General features: G+C 43.0%; 1 protein-coding gene across 1 annotated transcript in view; it reads right to left on the bottom strand.

The window, feature by feature from the left end:
* The window catches only part of tnk2b (tyrosine kinase, non-receptor, 2b), a 45192-nt gene that overhangs the window by 19302 nt on the left and 11867 nt on the right, over positions 1-14023 (bottom strand). The window contains exons 2-5 of the mRNA XM_069684893.1: positions 9552-9729; positions 7441-7511; positions 1051-1320; positions 619-771 (exon numbers count right to left, since the gene is read on the bottom strand). Coding sequence (XP_069540994.1) covers positions 619-771; positions 1051-1320; positions 7441-7511; positions 9552-9729 — 672 coding nt within the window. The remainder of the gene's footprint in view (positions 1-618; positions 772-1050; positions 1321-7440; positions 7512-9551; positions 9730-14023) is intronic.

Below are 14023 nucleotides of genomic sequence, written 5' to 3'. Positions count from 1 at the left end.
TTAAGTTAAGTAACCAGAACTCAGGACTCAAAAAAATCAGGGTTTCTCTGATTCTGTACCGTAGACATTTGGAAAAGCAGCAAGTTGAGCTGCTGCTAACGTTAGCTTAGCTTGTTTCTAGGTTAGAATTCCTTCTGTGGACTGAGCCAGGCCAAAAAGCTAATAAAGCAATCATATCATATCAGTGCAGGGTTAAGGAGGAGCCTGTAGTTGTTAAATAACAATACAAAGCATATTCAGAATGGGTAGCAATGACTGATTATACGGTCTATGACCGGGAAAGAAAGAATGGTATCAGAACATCTCTCGCTAACACCAGGAAGAAAACAAGGATTAAATGTCAGCCCTTATTTTAGCCCTCAGTCTACACTCCTCCCTCCCTTTCTCCCTTCTTTTCTCCATCACTTTCTCCGGACAAGCTCGACCTGATTTCAACAGACCGTAAGGTCATGAAGCACCCTAAGGTGCCTGACAGGGACAGCTATGTTACATGTGTGTGGTTGAGACTACTGGTAGATCAGGAACAAGCAGATTTACTAGAGACTGATGTTGCATACTGTATGTGTGCTTCTGTCTCTCTGTCCTCCCTGTGTGTGTGCGTTTCTGTGTGTCCACTACCATCTTCATTGGGTGTGTGAGCACCACACCGTAGAGGCGAATGAGGTTCTGGTGGTCCAGGGAGTGCATGGCGTTGACCTCACAGATGAAGTCCTCCAGAGCGTCAGGCTGGCTGAGCACGTCCGTCTTCAGACACTTCACAGCTACGTTCAGCTGCAGACAAGGAGAGGGGTTACTGATTCAAAATGTGTTGATACTATTCAGCCTTTAAGAGCCCTTTTAATCAGATTCATACAAACTCATCATAAAGACAGTATGAGTTCACAGATTCATGCACCTGCTTTTATTTATTATCCCACATCAGCAAAAAGCTGCACGTTTTATTCAAAAACTGGTAAAGTAGTGTGACCATGCAACTGCTCTGTCTTCAACAAATATCTCCAACACACAGCAGTTATCTTTTCAATAATTTTTAAGTGTGTGTCTCCTCACCACCTTCCCTGCAGGCGTCAGCCACTCTCCTCTCTTCACCACACCGAAGGAGCCGTCCCCGAGCTTCTCAAACAGCGTCAGATCTTTCTCCGGGATGAGGCAGGTCAGAGCCTGCTGCTGCCCATCGAGAGGAGCTCCTTCGCCGGGCTGCGTGGTCAGGACTCCCTCCCCGAGGCCCAGAGGAGGTGTGGGAGACAGCTTACGGAAGGAGGAGGCCGGCTGGCCCTGCTGGGGGAAGTCTCCTCCGTCTGGGCGCTTACCGCTGAACACCTGGAGAGGAAATGAAGAGGAGATATGAAGGGATGAAGCCGGCTGTGCGTCGAGGGAAGCAAAAGAAGAAAACTGAACATCTCTACAAAAAGAAAGAGAGAGTATTCCAGTAAGATCACTTTTGTTTTAAAGGTTCCTTATGTGTCCCATAAAAGTACCAGCATGAGCACCTTCTGTCTTTTTGCCCCCTCACTGTGACACTCACTGCCTCTGGAGATAAGAGGGGAAAGACTTTGAGTAGCCTAATGCCTGATTTTGCTGCAGCTGTCTTTAAATGCTGCAATAAAAGCTGTAATGTTTGGAGTGCTTTTACTGTGTAACACATTACACATCCACTGTGAGCGACTGGGAAAGACACTCCAATGAAGCCATCTATGGGCTTTTTTTCATTATGACAGTCTAACAGGAGGAAGAGTGCAGGTGTTAATGATAAGGTGTCTAAGCCATGACAGGCAGTCAGCGTGCACACAACCAGGACCATGAAATTGAAGAAGTTAAATGGAATACAGCCGTCGCTAATGCTGCTATAAACACATCCGCTTTTCCTACTGTCACATGCTAAAAAGTCTTCTGTGAAAAAGGCCTATTGGCTGAGCCAGCTGTTTGTCTTCTGACATCACTTCCTGTCAATTTACGTGACAAGACGTCACCAAAAACAAGTGTAATACTGAATGATACTACAGCCATGAAATGCTCATTTCTCACTGCGTGTGCACATTCAATGCTTTACATATGCACATATAAGGAGAATCTACACGATATTTATTACACTTACTTGTTAATTTTTTCAAAATCAACAATGACAGAAACATCAGTAACAAGTGAGTAATACAGTAAAAGATGCCCTCCGATGTGTGTACAACATTGCAGAACTCTGGGGATCAATATTTTGAATATCAAAGAAGTGAGTTTCATTATATAAATGACTTCATGCTCACGGGGAAACAGGATGATCAAATTTGTGGCAAATTGTGGCGTGAATTTGCAGGAATGCAACTTTGCAACTTACTGGAGGAACTGAAAAGTTATCTCAAGAAGTCACAAAGAGCAGCTCTACACCAACCTCCTTAACTCTCTCTCAGTTATTTATAGAATCATTTATTATTTATCATAATATTGTCAACAAGAAAAGGTGGTGGGCAACAGTCAAGTTAATCAAAACAGGAATTTGACCATAGGCTTTAGTGTGTTTATTATTATAAAGTATTTATGATCAGATTTATATGATTTTTTAGATGCATTATTCAGTGATGGGAGCACTGTTTGTTGGACACACACACAATGAGATTAAAAACCTGATGATTTTGTGCTTCTACACAACATTATGAACCCTAATATGGTATTAAGCGTCAACAACAGCCAGGCTAACAGTCTCATTTCAGCTTGAAAAGCCACCTGAAGGAGTCATTGAGCTTTCTGCTCAGTCACTTTGCACTCAGGAGACACTGAGCTGCAGTGTGTGGGCGGAGATGGAGGAAGACTCTCATTTCAGTTATCACTATCTCCTACTCTTTTCCATCTATGACAGCCTCACAGAAAACTCTCCTTCCACTTCACCTCTCTTTCTCCCTTGTCCCTTTATTCACACAGCACTGACCCATTCACACACTGTCATATCAGACGGGGATTTTAATGTCCAAACTTCTTCCTCCTTTTCCTGTTTTAACAGCACGTCCTGTTAAATGTGTGGAGAGAAAGGGTCGAGTTAAAACCAGCAGCCAGCAGTCACCACCAGACACCAGTGATCCCTAATAGGCTCTTATCTGAGGACATAAGGAGCAGCCCCACGACACACACACACACACACACACACACACACACACACACACACACACACACACACACACACGCTTATCATTCTTGGAGAGAGAGAGATTTCCTGCTTCTTGGCTTAAATGCTGACGACACAGCAGCAGTGACTTAGCGTTTAGGAAGTGCCCATTAAGAAGACAATTAGATTAAGTGAACTGAATGCTTCTGCATGCTTATGTGTGTGTGTGTGTGTTTGTGTTTGTGAATTAAGCGATTTCCTTTCCCCTAAATTTGAACCCTCACAATGTGTGTGCTGTGCAGAGCTATTCAGGAAAACCTTTGTGTAGAGGCCCTAAAGGAGAGCGTTTTCAAAATGCAGAAACTGGTGCTGCTGTTAGATATTAAAGTGATCATCTCGATTTTCATGGAAATAAATGTCTGTTAAGTAACTATCGCCGACTGAGGTAATACAGTGGTGATCGAGCCTGTGGCCCACTGATGAAAGCCTTTGCATTTGCAGTATACAGCATTATTATGGACTGAATGTCTGTGGTGACTTTTGTGAAAAAAGTCACAAGTGGCACCCAGTTAGTGACGTGTTTTCCTCATAGACTCCACATTTTTCCCTAAAAGTGACGCCAAACCCTCTCTATCACCCCCTGCTGACTGGCTGCAGTATAGGTCATAAAGCCCGCCTCCTCCATTTTAACAGATGGGACATGAGTCAAACTATAAAATCAAAATACACGTCAAATACATTTTTCTCAAACATGGTTTTCATTATAGTTAGTTCTTATCATGCTGATTTACGTCCAAGTGTTCATTTTTCTGACAAGTTTATTCTTAATTAGTTATTTGATGCTGCAAAAAGGATGATTGACAGCTCTGTTGACAAATACGGCTCCTGCAGCCGATCTGTTCCTGATTAGCAGAGTAGAGGAGGAACGGCGAGAGGAGACGTAACTAAAACAATCACTACAGTCATTGAAGTTTACATATCTGTGAACGTCTGCTTCAGACCAACACAAGAAGCTGCTGTTAAATACGCCAACATGCGGGATCTTTGTTGTTTTTTCTGTAAGTTATGTGTGTGTTTTGGTTAGCAGGAGCTACGGGAGCGTCACCCACGTCTTTGAAGTGTTTTGAACGCTGCTTGTTGTTACGCTAAAACAGCAAGAGAACTGGTCAGTCTTTAAACCAAAACATCGTTTCCCCCAAACGGCTCGTCAACACTTGTTTGGAAGTATTTCAGCAAGCACGCAAGAAAAAATAATACGCGAAGAGGTCATGAAACCGGTGTCTGCGCCGCAAAGCAACACAACTAACTTGTTCAATCAGCAGAAAAAACAGCACAAAGTGCAGCATGATGAGTGTATGAAGGCCGAGAGGGATAATGTCGCTGCTCCCCGTCCCTGTCCAGCTCCAAGTCAGACATCCATAACAGCGTTGCTGAACAGCGCGACACCCTGTCCACCCAACTCCCAAAGACACACTGAAATGACTCATGATGCACCAGTGCAAAGGTGCATTGAATTCAGGTAAAGAAGTGAATTTTAAGTCTTATTTTGATGGAAAATTTGAACATGAGCCAGAAAGCAGCACAAAATGTAAAAAAAGAGTTGCTCCATTTATTTAAATGTTAAAGTACATTAAAAAAAATTGTCCTTAAAGTGTTTGGTCATAATCGTGCAGCCCAGTATCATTAGTGAGAAAAAGGTGTGGATGAATCCGCTGTCAAACATTTATGTCTGGCCAGATATAAACAGTAGCGAGCGAGCGGTGTGTGGTTTCACATTCATCAGGACCAGACATGACATAATGCTGCAGACCTTTTTAAAAACACCACATCTCTGTGGTCGCTGTGTGGTTTCAAATAGGAGGCTCCACATTCACAAGATTCTGACTGTGGCAGCACGCACACACAGACACACACACACACACACACACACACACACACACACACACACACACACACACACACACACACACACACAGGGCTGAGGAAGCAGATTACTCTAAGTGAGGATGATGCCAAAGGGGGAAACAGACAGGTGTAATTATAGACGGAGAGCACCGTCCTCCGGGCACCGCAGCTTCCACTGACAACAGCCAAAACACACACACACACACACACACACACACTGCTAATGTCCACTAAGTATTCCTTCACACACTTAATTCCTGCCAGCCTTTGGTTTGTAGAAGCATCACAATCTTCTATCTTTAGTCTTTGAGCCTTTATTTAAAGACAGTGAACGAGTGAGACAGTCAGACGTGGATCCGTCTCTTTAAGAGAGACTTCATGCTTCGAGAAACATTTCTGTGAATGCAGCATGCTCCGAGTCGGTGTGTCACTATCTCTTGTGACCCGTGTGAGTGTGTGTCTGAATGCGGACGTGCTCATGCTCATGTGAAGCTGTCTTGTTCTCTGGAGGAATGTTTGCTACAGATGTGTTTTTTCTTTAAAAGAGAAGTCACCACAGACCTCCACACAAGGCTTATTGAATTAATTTGATATTTGTTTTCATCGTATGTTATTTTTTAAATACATTTTTGACTGCCAAAAGACCGTTTAAAATAGTTCAAGCATTTTTTAAACCTTGAACCTTCAGGGCTTTAAATGTACTCAACAGTGTTTCATCCATCATTACACAAACATGCGTGCCCAGCAATCTAGACCTAATATATTTGTAAAGTCAATAAGGGCCTGTGTCCACTAACAGCATTTTTTTCACCGGCAGCACACCGGCTCTATACAAAACCAATGCAGTGTCCTAAGAGCATAAACGCCCTCAGCATCAGCTGTTTTTTGTCGCTCTCAGTTGAAAATAGTTCAACTTTTGGAACAGCGCCACGCTCGACAATGTCACTTCTCCCTCACCGACCAATCAAAATCAAGAAGGGGTGGGACGTCTGATATTAACTTCGTCAACAACAATGGTGGAGGTGAAGCTAATCCTTTCGTTTTTTCGCAGGTACAACTTCCAGGTCTAGAGCTGCTGCTGATTCCAGGACACGATTCATTTTCATCGTTTTTATGTTTTCTTTGTAAAATATTCATGAATAAAAGCAAATATTCCGCTTTTTAAGATATCAAATATTAAGATTTAAAACAGACTTCATGGTCACTACCAAGGGAAGCAAAAGTGCCGCCAGACAAACTTTGTAACCTAGCAGCAGTAAGCGCTGGTGAGCGCTGCCAGCACAAAAAACGCTGTTAGTGGACACAGGCCCTTAAACATTTTCTACATTACTGGAAAAATGTATCCTTCTGACATTTGAAATTAAAGCATGTTTGGCTCATTGATTTACAGTGCTCTGCACTACACTGTAAAACATAAAAAAATATACAGTAGGTGTTTCTACATAAAATTTGAGTGACCACTGCCACAAGTATTTACCGTAAAATTCGGTGTATGAGACGCACATTTAATACATTTTTTCATCTAAAAAGTGGGCTGCGTCCTATATACCTGCGCAACCAATATAACAGTATGAAATACAAAGAGAGGTATGTTATTGTGTTACAGTATTTTACCCAGACGATGGCGCTATTTACAATAAGCTGCAGTGCTGTTTACATCACTGTTTTAAGCGAGGAAAACTAACTTGATTGTTGCTAACGCTTCGTCACGGACATGCACCAGCATGATCGCCAGTGAAGCCGCCACCCTCACAACAATCAACGTTACCGTATGCTACTAGCTACCGCTAGCTACAGCACCAGTAGCAAGCAGCAAACTCGACGTGGTGAAAACAGATGGTAGGCTGTCATTTGTGTGTGTTTTGAATGAAAATAAATTGAAATAGTGTTGAAATAACTTGCACACACATTTTAATTAATAATTAGAATAGATAAATGTATTTTCTTTCTCTGGGATACCCCAAAAAACAGACTACGACATATATTCCAGATTTTACGGTAAGTTAAATAAAGTGGTGCTAAACAGTGGGTAAAATGTTTTAATTAGTTCTAATGATAAAAAAGTGAGTCAATTGAACTATAAATAAATACATTTATTTTATATATAATAATTGATAAATAATTGATTTATTTCAGGGCTTCAGTACGTACACCTAACCCTCTGACTAAAGGTGAACTTTAGAACATATGTCAGTATAAACACAGCCCTCTCCACATAAAGAAATGATGGTGCAAAATTTAATTCAACAAAATGTGATCATTTCATGTGTATGAGGGAAACTGTGGTCGAAGTATGAAGTTACTACCATGTATTGTTCTTGTGTTCACATGACAGACAGACAGAGAGACGCCACCGTGGCAACATAATGTCAGGCATACCATGTACCATAATAAATGAGACCTCTGTGTGTGTGTGTGTGTGTGTGTCTGTCTATGTCTGTCACCTTGCTCATCCAGGACTTGCGCTTGCACATGGCTTTCCTCCTTTTCACAGCCTCCCACAGACGTCTCTGTCCTTTATCAAAGGATAGAAGAAGAAAGAGAAACACAGTGACCGTCAGCGGTGAACACAAAGGGATGAACGCTGCAGCTGCTAATTCTCCTCTGCGTATTCTTGCATCAGGAGGACCCACAGGATAGTCACAGACGGTACTCTATATTGAATTTCAATTCAAGTCCCATAATTGGAATAAAGCACACAGCTTTGATATGAAAGGGGGCGAAGAAGAACAGAAAGAGTGGAGGAGAGAGGGGGGACAAAAGACACACACACACACATATAGTGGGAGATAAAGAATAAAAAGAAAAGAACTGTCATAAGAGTGAAGAAAAGCTGGAGAGTCTGAAGAACAGAGAGCGGAGAGGAGGAGGAGGACGTGATGAATATACGAGCAGGAGAAGTGGGTGTAATTAGTCTTAAGCGGCTCGAGAGCTGAGGCCCTGAGGGCTTCAATAACTGGATTTAGAGCGTTACTGCTGAGAACGTCCTCACACACACACACGCACACACACACACACACACATATCACAGACAAAAGACTCGGCTCTTTAGTGTCCCGTCCCATTGTGCCTAATTACCAGTTGTGACTTAAAATGATACCAGGGTGTTAGTGATGGAGGATTGTCTCCGGCTATGCTGAGGGTGAGTCAAATGACACGCGGCCATTATTTCAGACGAGAGAAACACTTCAGACTTTATGAAGATGTAGAACATCCCCTTATAGGCCCACAGAAGAAGGGAACATTTTAATCTCTCTGGACTGTATGATTAATAAAAGAAAGTGAAACATATGAGGCAAAGAGAACCACTGCATTGTGGAGAACGAGGCGGCCCTCGAGGTGCACTTGATGAAATTTCATCTGATCAGAGAAAAGAAGAGGAACCGAGGAGACAAACGCTGTCAGGCTCTGATAGATCAAAAAGGGGGATATAACAGAAAGATAGACTGTAGCTGCTTTTGTAGCTGCTGAAATGTGTGTTTATTTTTTAACCTTAAAAGATAGGGACCGTAAAATCTGTGTCTGAGACACGCTCTTTTTTTCATCTAAAAAGTGGGCTGTGTCCTATACACCGGTGCAACCAATATACCAATATAAAATGCAAAGGTATTTTATTGTGTCACAGTATTTTACCCAAACGATGGCGCTATAATCTAGCTAAAGCTTCGTCACGAACATGCAGCCGCCATCCTCACAACAATCAACGTTTACATAGGCTGAGCTCAACTACCGCACCGGTAGCTAGCAGGGCTGCAAACTCAACATGCTGAAAACAGATGCTAGGCTTTAGTTTGAAATAAAAATAGATTGAAATAGTGTTGAAATAACTTCTTCTTCTTCTTCTTTTTTTACCCCCCAAAAACAGTCTTTTATTCTGGATTTTACGGTAATTGCAATCTGTCATAAACCTACTTTTGTCACAGTTAAATGCAAACAGGCTCATGTTAGCAAGTATACGATACACAAGTTTGTTTACCATCTTAGTTTAGCGTGATAGTAAGGTAGCATTTGCTAATAAGCGCTGAAGGTGTTTGGGAGTGTCAGTAGTTTTGCAATTATCTGGCAGAGACCAAAGTATGGGACAAAGTTTTACCATCAGAGTCATTAGAGTATATTCTTGGCAACCTGATTATCCACTGCCAATTGTAAAACAATCTATCCAATAGTTGTTAAGCTAATGATTTCTCTAGAGAAAAAGTCAGCAGATCAACTTTAGAGTGGCTCAGAAAGAAATAAGGAGCATGTGCAAGAAGAATAAGAAAATGTGACAGCCTCTGAATTCCTACAGAGGAAAGCAAGTCCATTTGGATTGGACAGGCAGGTTCCTGAATCGTGTATGATATTGTACAATACTTTTAAAGCTGCACTTGCTCATGTTCACTATGTTCAGTCTAATGTGATGTTGTCTGAACCATGATCAGGATCCCAGCTGAACTGAAGTAGAAGTTGGCCTTTTGGTTGCCTAGATACGAAAAACTTATAGGGAGCAAACAAACAAACTCGATTTTCTTTAGTACAACAAAACCTACACACACATGCACACACAGTTTCTCACCAGGTCGTCCCATGCCGATCTTCTCCAGGTCCTCGTTCTTGACGTAGTCGAAGTGAGACAGGCGCGTGACGTTAAGGTCATCTCGGATCCGCAGGAAGTACTGCTGCAGCTGCACCTCCATCAGCAGCTCCAGCAGCCATTCTGTGCCCTCCTCACTCTGCATGCTGCCGCCCAGCTTCTGCGAAAACACACACAAGGAAAACAGGAAGCTGAGTTTTAAAACGTTCAACATTCAATTTAACTGTTTTTCCAACGCAAAGTACAGCCTGATAGAAAATCAGGGCGCAACAATCGAACCATTCTTTGCTGTAAAAGAGAGGAAGCTGAGCTCAGATCCTTTGTGGGCTCGCCAGTGATTGTTTACCTGCTTGCTCTGACATTTACATCCAAATACCAGTGGGTAGTGAGATATACATCTTTCAAAACAAAACGCACATGCGCACACAATAGAGACACTGACATCACATAAACACGCACGTGAAGGGAAAGATGTCAAATATAGAAGCAGCTGCTTGATTACAAGCTTCTTGTGTCACTGTTAATGAACCACTTACGGGTTGGACAAAAAAAGACCTGCGATTGTGACTCACCGCGTCACTACCTCATGACGGTGGCGCTTATGATATGAGGGAGTGTAACGTGAACGGAAATTAATTGGCTGAAGAAGAAGAAGAGGAAGACAGCGGAATAATGTTGGACAGTATCGCTCAACAATTAGCCGCCATTGTCGAACAAAAAACGATGACAAAATGAGTCGCCAATGAATTTATTGTCGATAACAGTTGGTCACGTCAGAGTTCGACTGTGTTGTTAAAAGATGCAAGGAAAAATCCTACTTATTAAACCTTTTAGGGGCATTTTATATTCTTCAGTTAATCAGATATCATGATGAAACATAATATATAATTGCTGTAGCGTGATATTTTCATGGGCCAGGTGTCACATTCCATATCGTATCACGAGTTACCCTGCGATTCCCATCGTAGTCTAAGTAGATACATATATAAAGGGAAGGTAGTGTTCTGGCTGCAGACATCACAGCTACACAACAGGCAGAGATACGTGATCCGAATGATGCACATCTGGTGTCTATAAGTGTCAGTGAAGACGAACGGGAGGCTCATGGACAATCAGACCACAATGTATGCTCCATATGACAGCGGGTCATCAATCTTCCGCGTCAAAGCACAACAGTGCAGCTTAAAACATCGTCCATCACTGTCTTATTAATGTACCATGTCGAAAGCAGCTCAAACTCAACTTAAAACCTGAAGGCCTTCTTCACAGCGCTGTCAGTCCAGATCAAAGCGAGAGATCAACTAGAAAAAGAGCTCAACTACTCTTTTATTGTAACCTCTCAGACTGGTCCACTCTGTGAGTCCCACGCTGTCTCAATGGGGAGGTGAACATGTAAACATGACAAACATTCCTAATCTGCAGAGATTGACAGGAGGACCTTCAGGGTGGATGCTCAGGGGGGGGTCACTCCACTGAGTCGTAATTAGACTCTGTGAACGAGGAACTTCCTGTGCAGGCTGAGCCAAGGTCGCAAGGTCCAGAGGAAAGTGCACGAGGGGTCACGGCTTCCTCTCTGTCATTTAAACTCCTTAATGGGCTTGGTTAGAGGTCACTTCCTATTGCTTAATGACTCTGACCTGAGGAGTTACAGAGCGTCTCTCTCTTGCTCTCTCTCTCACACACAAACACACCTACAGGGAAATGTTGAGCTCGTATGTGAAAATATGCATCTGCTGTGAGTGCTCCTGTATTTTCCATGAATATCCAACGCGAGGTCTGATCGAGGCCGATCTGCTGGGAGGGCTCAATCCCCAATGGTTATGCCAGATGTCCGTATCCCGAGACAAATTCACAGCAATGCACATAAAAGTGGGTCAGCTGATAGCTCTGTAGCAACGTCCAAACACGCAGCTTTGGCTCTGCGAGTCGGCAGGCGGCTCCGAGCGCTTTAACTGGTCGACTGAAAATAGTCGGAGTTTGCTTCTATTAAAATGCACTCGCTCAGTGAAAGTAAGCTTGAGGAGTGAAGCAGGTACAGCAAGCCTAATCCATTATAAGAGAATAACCTGTGAGATCCATTGTGTAAAGATGCAGGCTAACCTGATGCACGCAGCGCCTGTGGCTTTAGGACGAACTTCAGCCGCAGTCATTTGAATCCGTCTCCATACTTTGCATTTCGCTGCATCATGCCAGACCCTAACCCTGAGAAAGACGATACAGCGGCCTGTTTGGCTGCTCCACTGCTTTGCTAAGCAGTGCCAAAAGCTCTCCCACCATATGCCATGTTTGTTTGATCGTGCTATAAAGAGATCTGAAGTTTCCCTTGACAACATTTAAACAAACCCAACTCGTGTCTTTTTTTTTGCATCCACGAAAGAAACTTTTTCTCATACAGGGCATGAGCTGGTATCCTCCGCGACGCAGCCCCGAGTCTGATCCTCGCTGGCAGTCAACATGTTGGTGTTACTTCTCTGCTCGGTGCCAAAGACGCAAGTCAGCTTCCTCTCGGGCCTCTTTCCAGGACGGTGTCGAATCTGCGGCATGAGGGGTCAAAATCAAGGTGCTTACGCCTGAATATCACGTCTCTCTGTCATCGTGCAAACTAATATACTCAACCTATTAAACATGTTTATATTTATATGAGGCTTTGCATAGTTTTGGAGCTGCTACACACAAATAAGACGTGGTTATTAGGGCTGCACATGATTGGAAAAAACTAAGACTGGGATTAATTTTTGTTCTGCGATATTTATTGCCAAATACAACAAATACAGGACATTATTCCAGTGTGTGAACATATCTGTTTAAACAATTAACATTCAAAAGTTTCATTATTTGGGACTTTTAAATCTATTTTCTTCAAACAAAACAAAACAAAACTCCTCCTTCTTTTAACACTCTTGGTTCAGAGACTCTGACAGCCTCATGAGTTCAGGAGGAGCGGTATGTTTCTTAGACTTGTGGGCTGCAGTTGTGTTACTTTTACGGTATGTCATCTACCATTTCTAACCGTGTTCAAATGTATGTTTAATCAGCGTGATCAGCCCTGTGACAGTAACTTTTCACAACGTAGGCTCGCCATCTCCTACTTCCTGTCAGGCACACGCAACGTAACACCGTGTGTGCGCTGTGGGTTTAGTCGCTAAACGTAAACACTGGTAACGGAGCACGTCCGTTCCGTTACCAGCCCGTACCACAGACTGTATAAAAATATGGACGACATGACAGCTCCCTAAAAGTGAAGCCTCAACATCTCTATCGCTCCCTGCTGACTGGCTGCAGTATAGGTCATAAAGCCCGCCTCCTCCATGTTAACAGATGGGACGTGAGTCAAACTATAAAATCAAAATACACGTCAAATACATTTTTCTCAAACATGGTTTCTGTCATTAGTTGTCATTAGTTAGTTCTTATCATGCTGATTTACGTCCAAGTGTTAATTTTTCTGACAAGTTTAGTTTTAATTAGTGATTTGAAGCTGTAAAAAGGATGATTGACAGCTCTGTTGACAAATACGGCTCCTGCAGCCGATCTGTTCCTGATTAGCAGAGTAGAGGAGGAACGGTGAGAGGAGACGTAACTAAAACAATCACTACAGTCATTGAGGCTTACATATCTGTGAACGTCTGCTTCAGACCAACACAAGAAGCTGTTCTGATGTTAAATACGCTGGCGTGCGGGATCGGTGAGTTACGAGTGTGTTTTGGTTCGTGGAAGTGGCTACAGCGGTTTCAATTTCGTACAATGAGAGCAGATGGATATGCGTCGTCCATATTTATTGGCCCGTATCTGATGCCACAGTGTTAACCAGCTGATGACGGGAATACATTCACTTATAAGCCGCCTCTCGTAACGGAGCGTCCGCCTCGATCATCCCGCCGACACCATCTGTAGCAGCAGCAGCGTCACGTGTTTGTTTACAGATTACAGACAGGTGACACACAGACTCTGCAGCTCAGCGGTGAGTTCACTCTGTGCTTTGATGAAGAGCAGCACTGATGTGATAACAGACGGACCTTTCCTGTAGATTAGAGACGGAAAAGGAGAAAGTTTTCGCTTTGCACCGAGCAACAATAAAGTAGCAGCTTGACGTGTCTCTCTTTATTTGCTTCACTATCGCACGTGCTGTGATGCGACTGTTGCACATGCGCACATCGCTACTGTTAAAGGGTACAACGTGCAGCCCTGGTGGTTTGGTGTGTTGTGTCTAATCTGACAAAGATCATGTATTTTCACCAAATGACACAATTCTGAGCTGTTTCTTCCTCCTTTGTTTTGTTGTCATATATAAAACATATTTTGTGTCACTCCCAGGTGCTTATCTGGATTCCTGCTATAATGGGATGAAGAGGAGGAAGGTGGATGTGTGAGGTCAGCAGGAGGAAGTTTAAAACATGAGAGTCCAGTGTTAGGCTCTAAACTGTGTCCTTTCTCCACCTGAGCACGTCTTTAAA

This window comes from Semicossyphus pulcher, unplaced genomic scaffold (genome assembly GCF_022749685.1).
Source record: "Semicossyphus pulcher isolate SPU_LCO1_2020_fin unplaced genomic scaffold, fSemPul1.0.p SCAF_7, whole genome shotgun sequence".
Classification (NCBI taxonomy): Eukaryota; Metazoa; Chordata; class Actinopteri; order Labriformes; family Labridae; genus Semicossyphus; species Semicossyphus pulcher.
The sequence above is the reverse complement of the archived record's forward strand: the minus strand, read 5'-3'. Positions and strand labels throughout refer to the sequence as shown.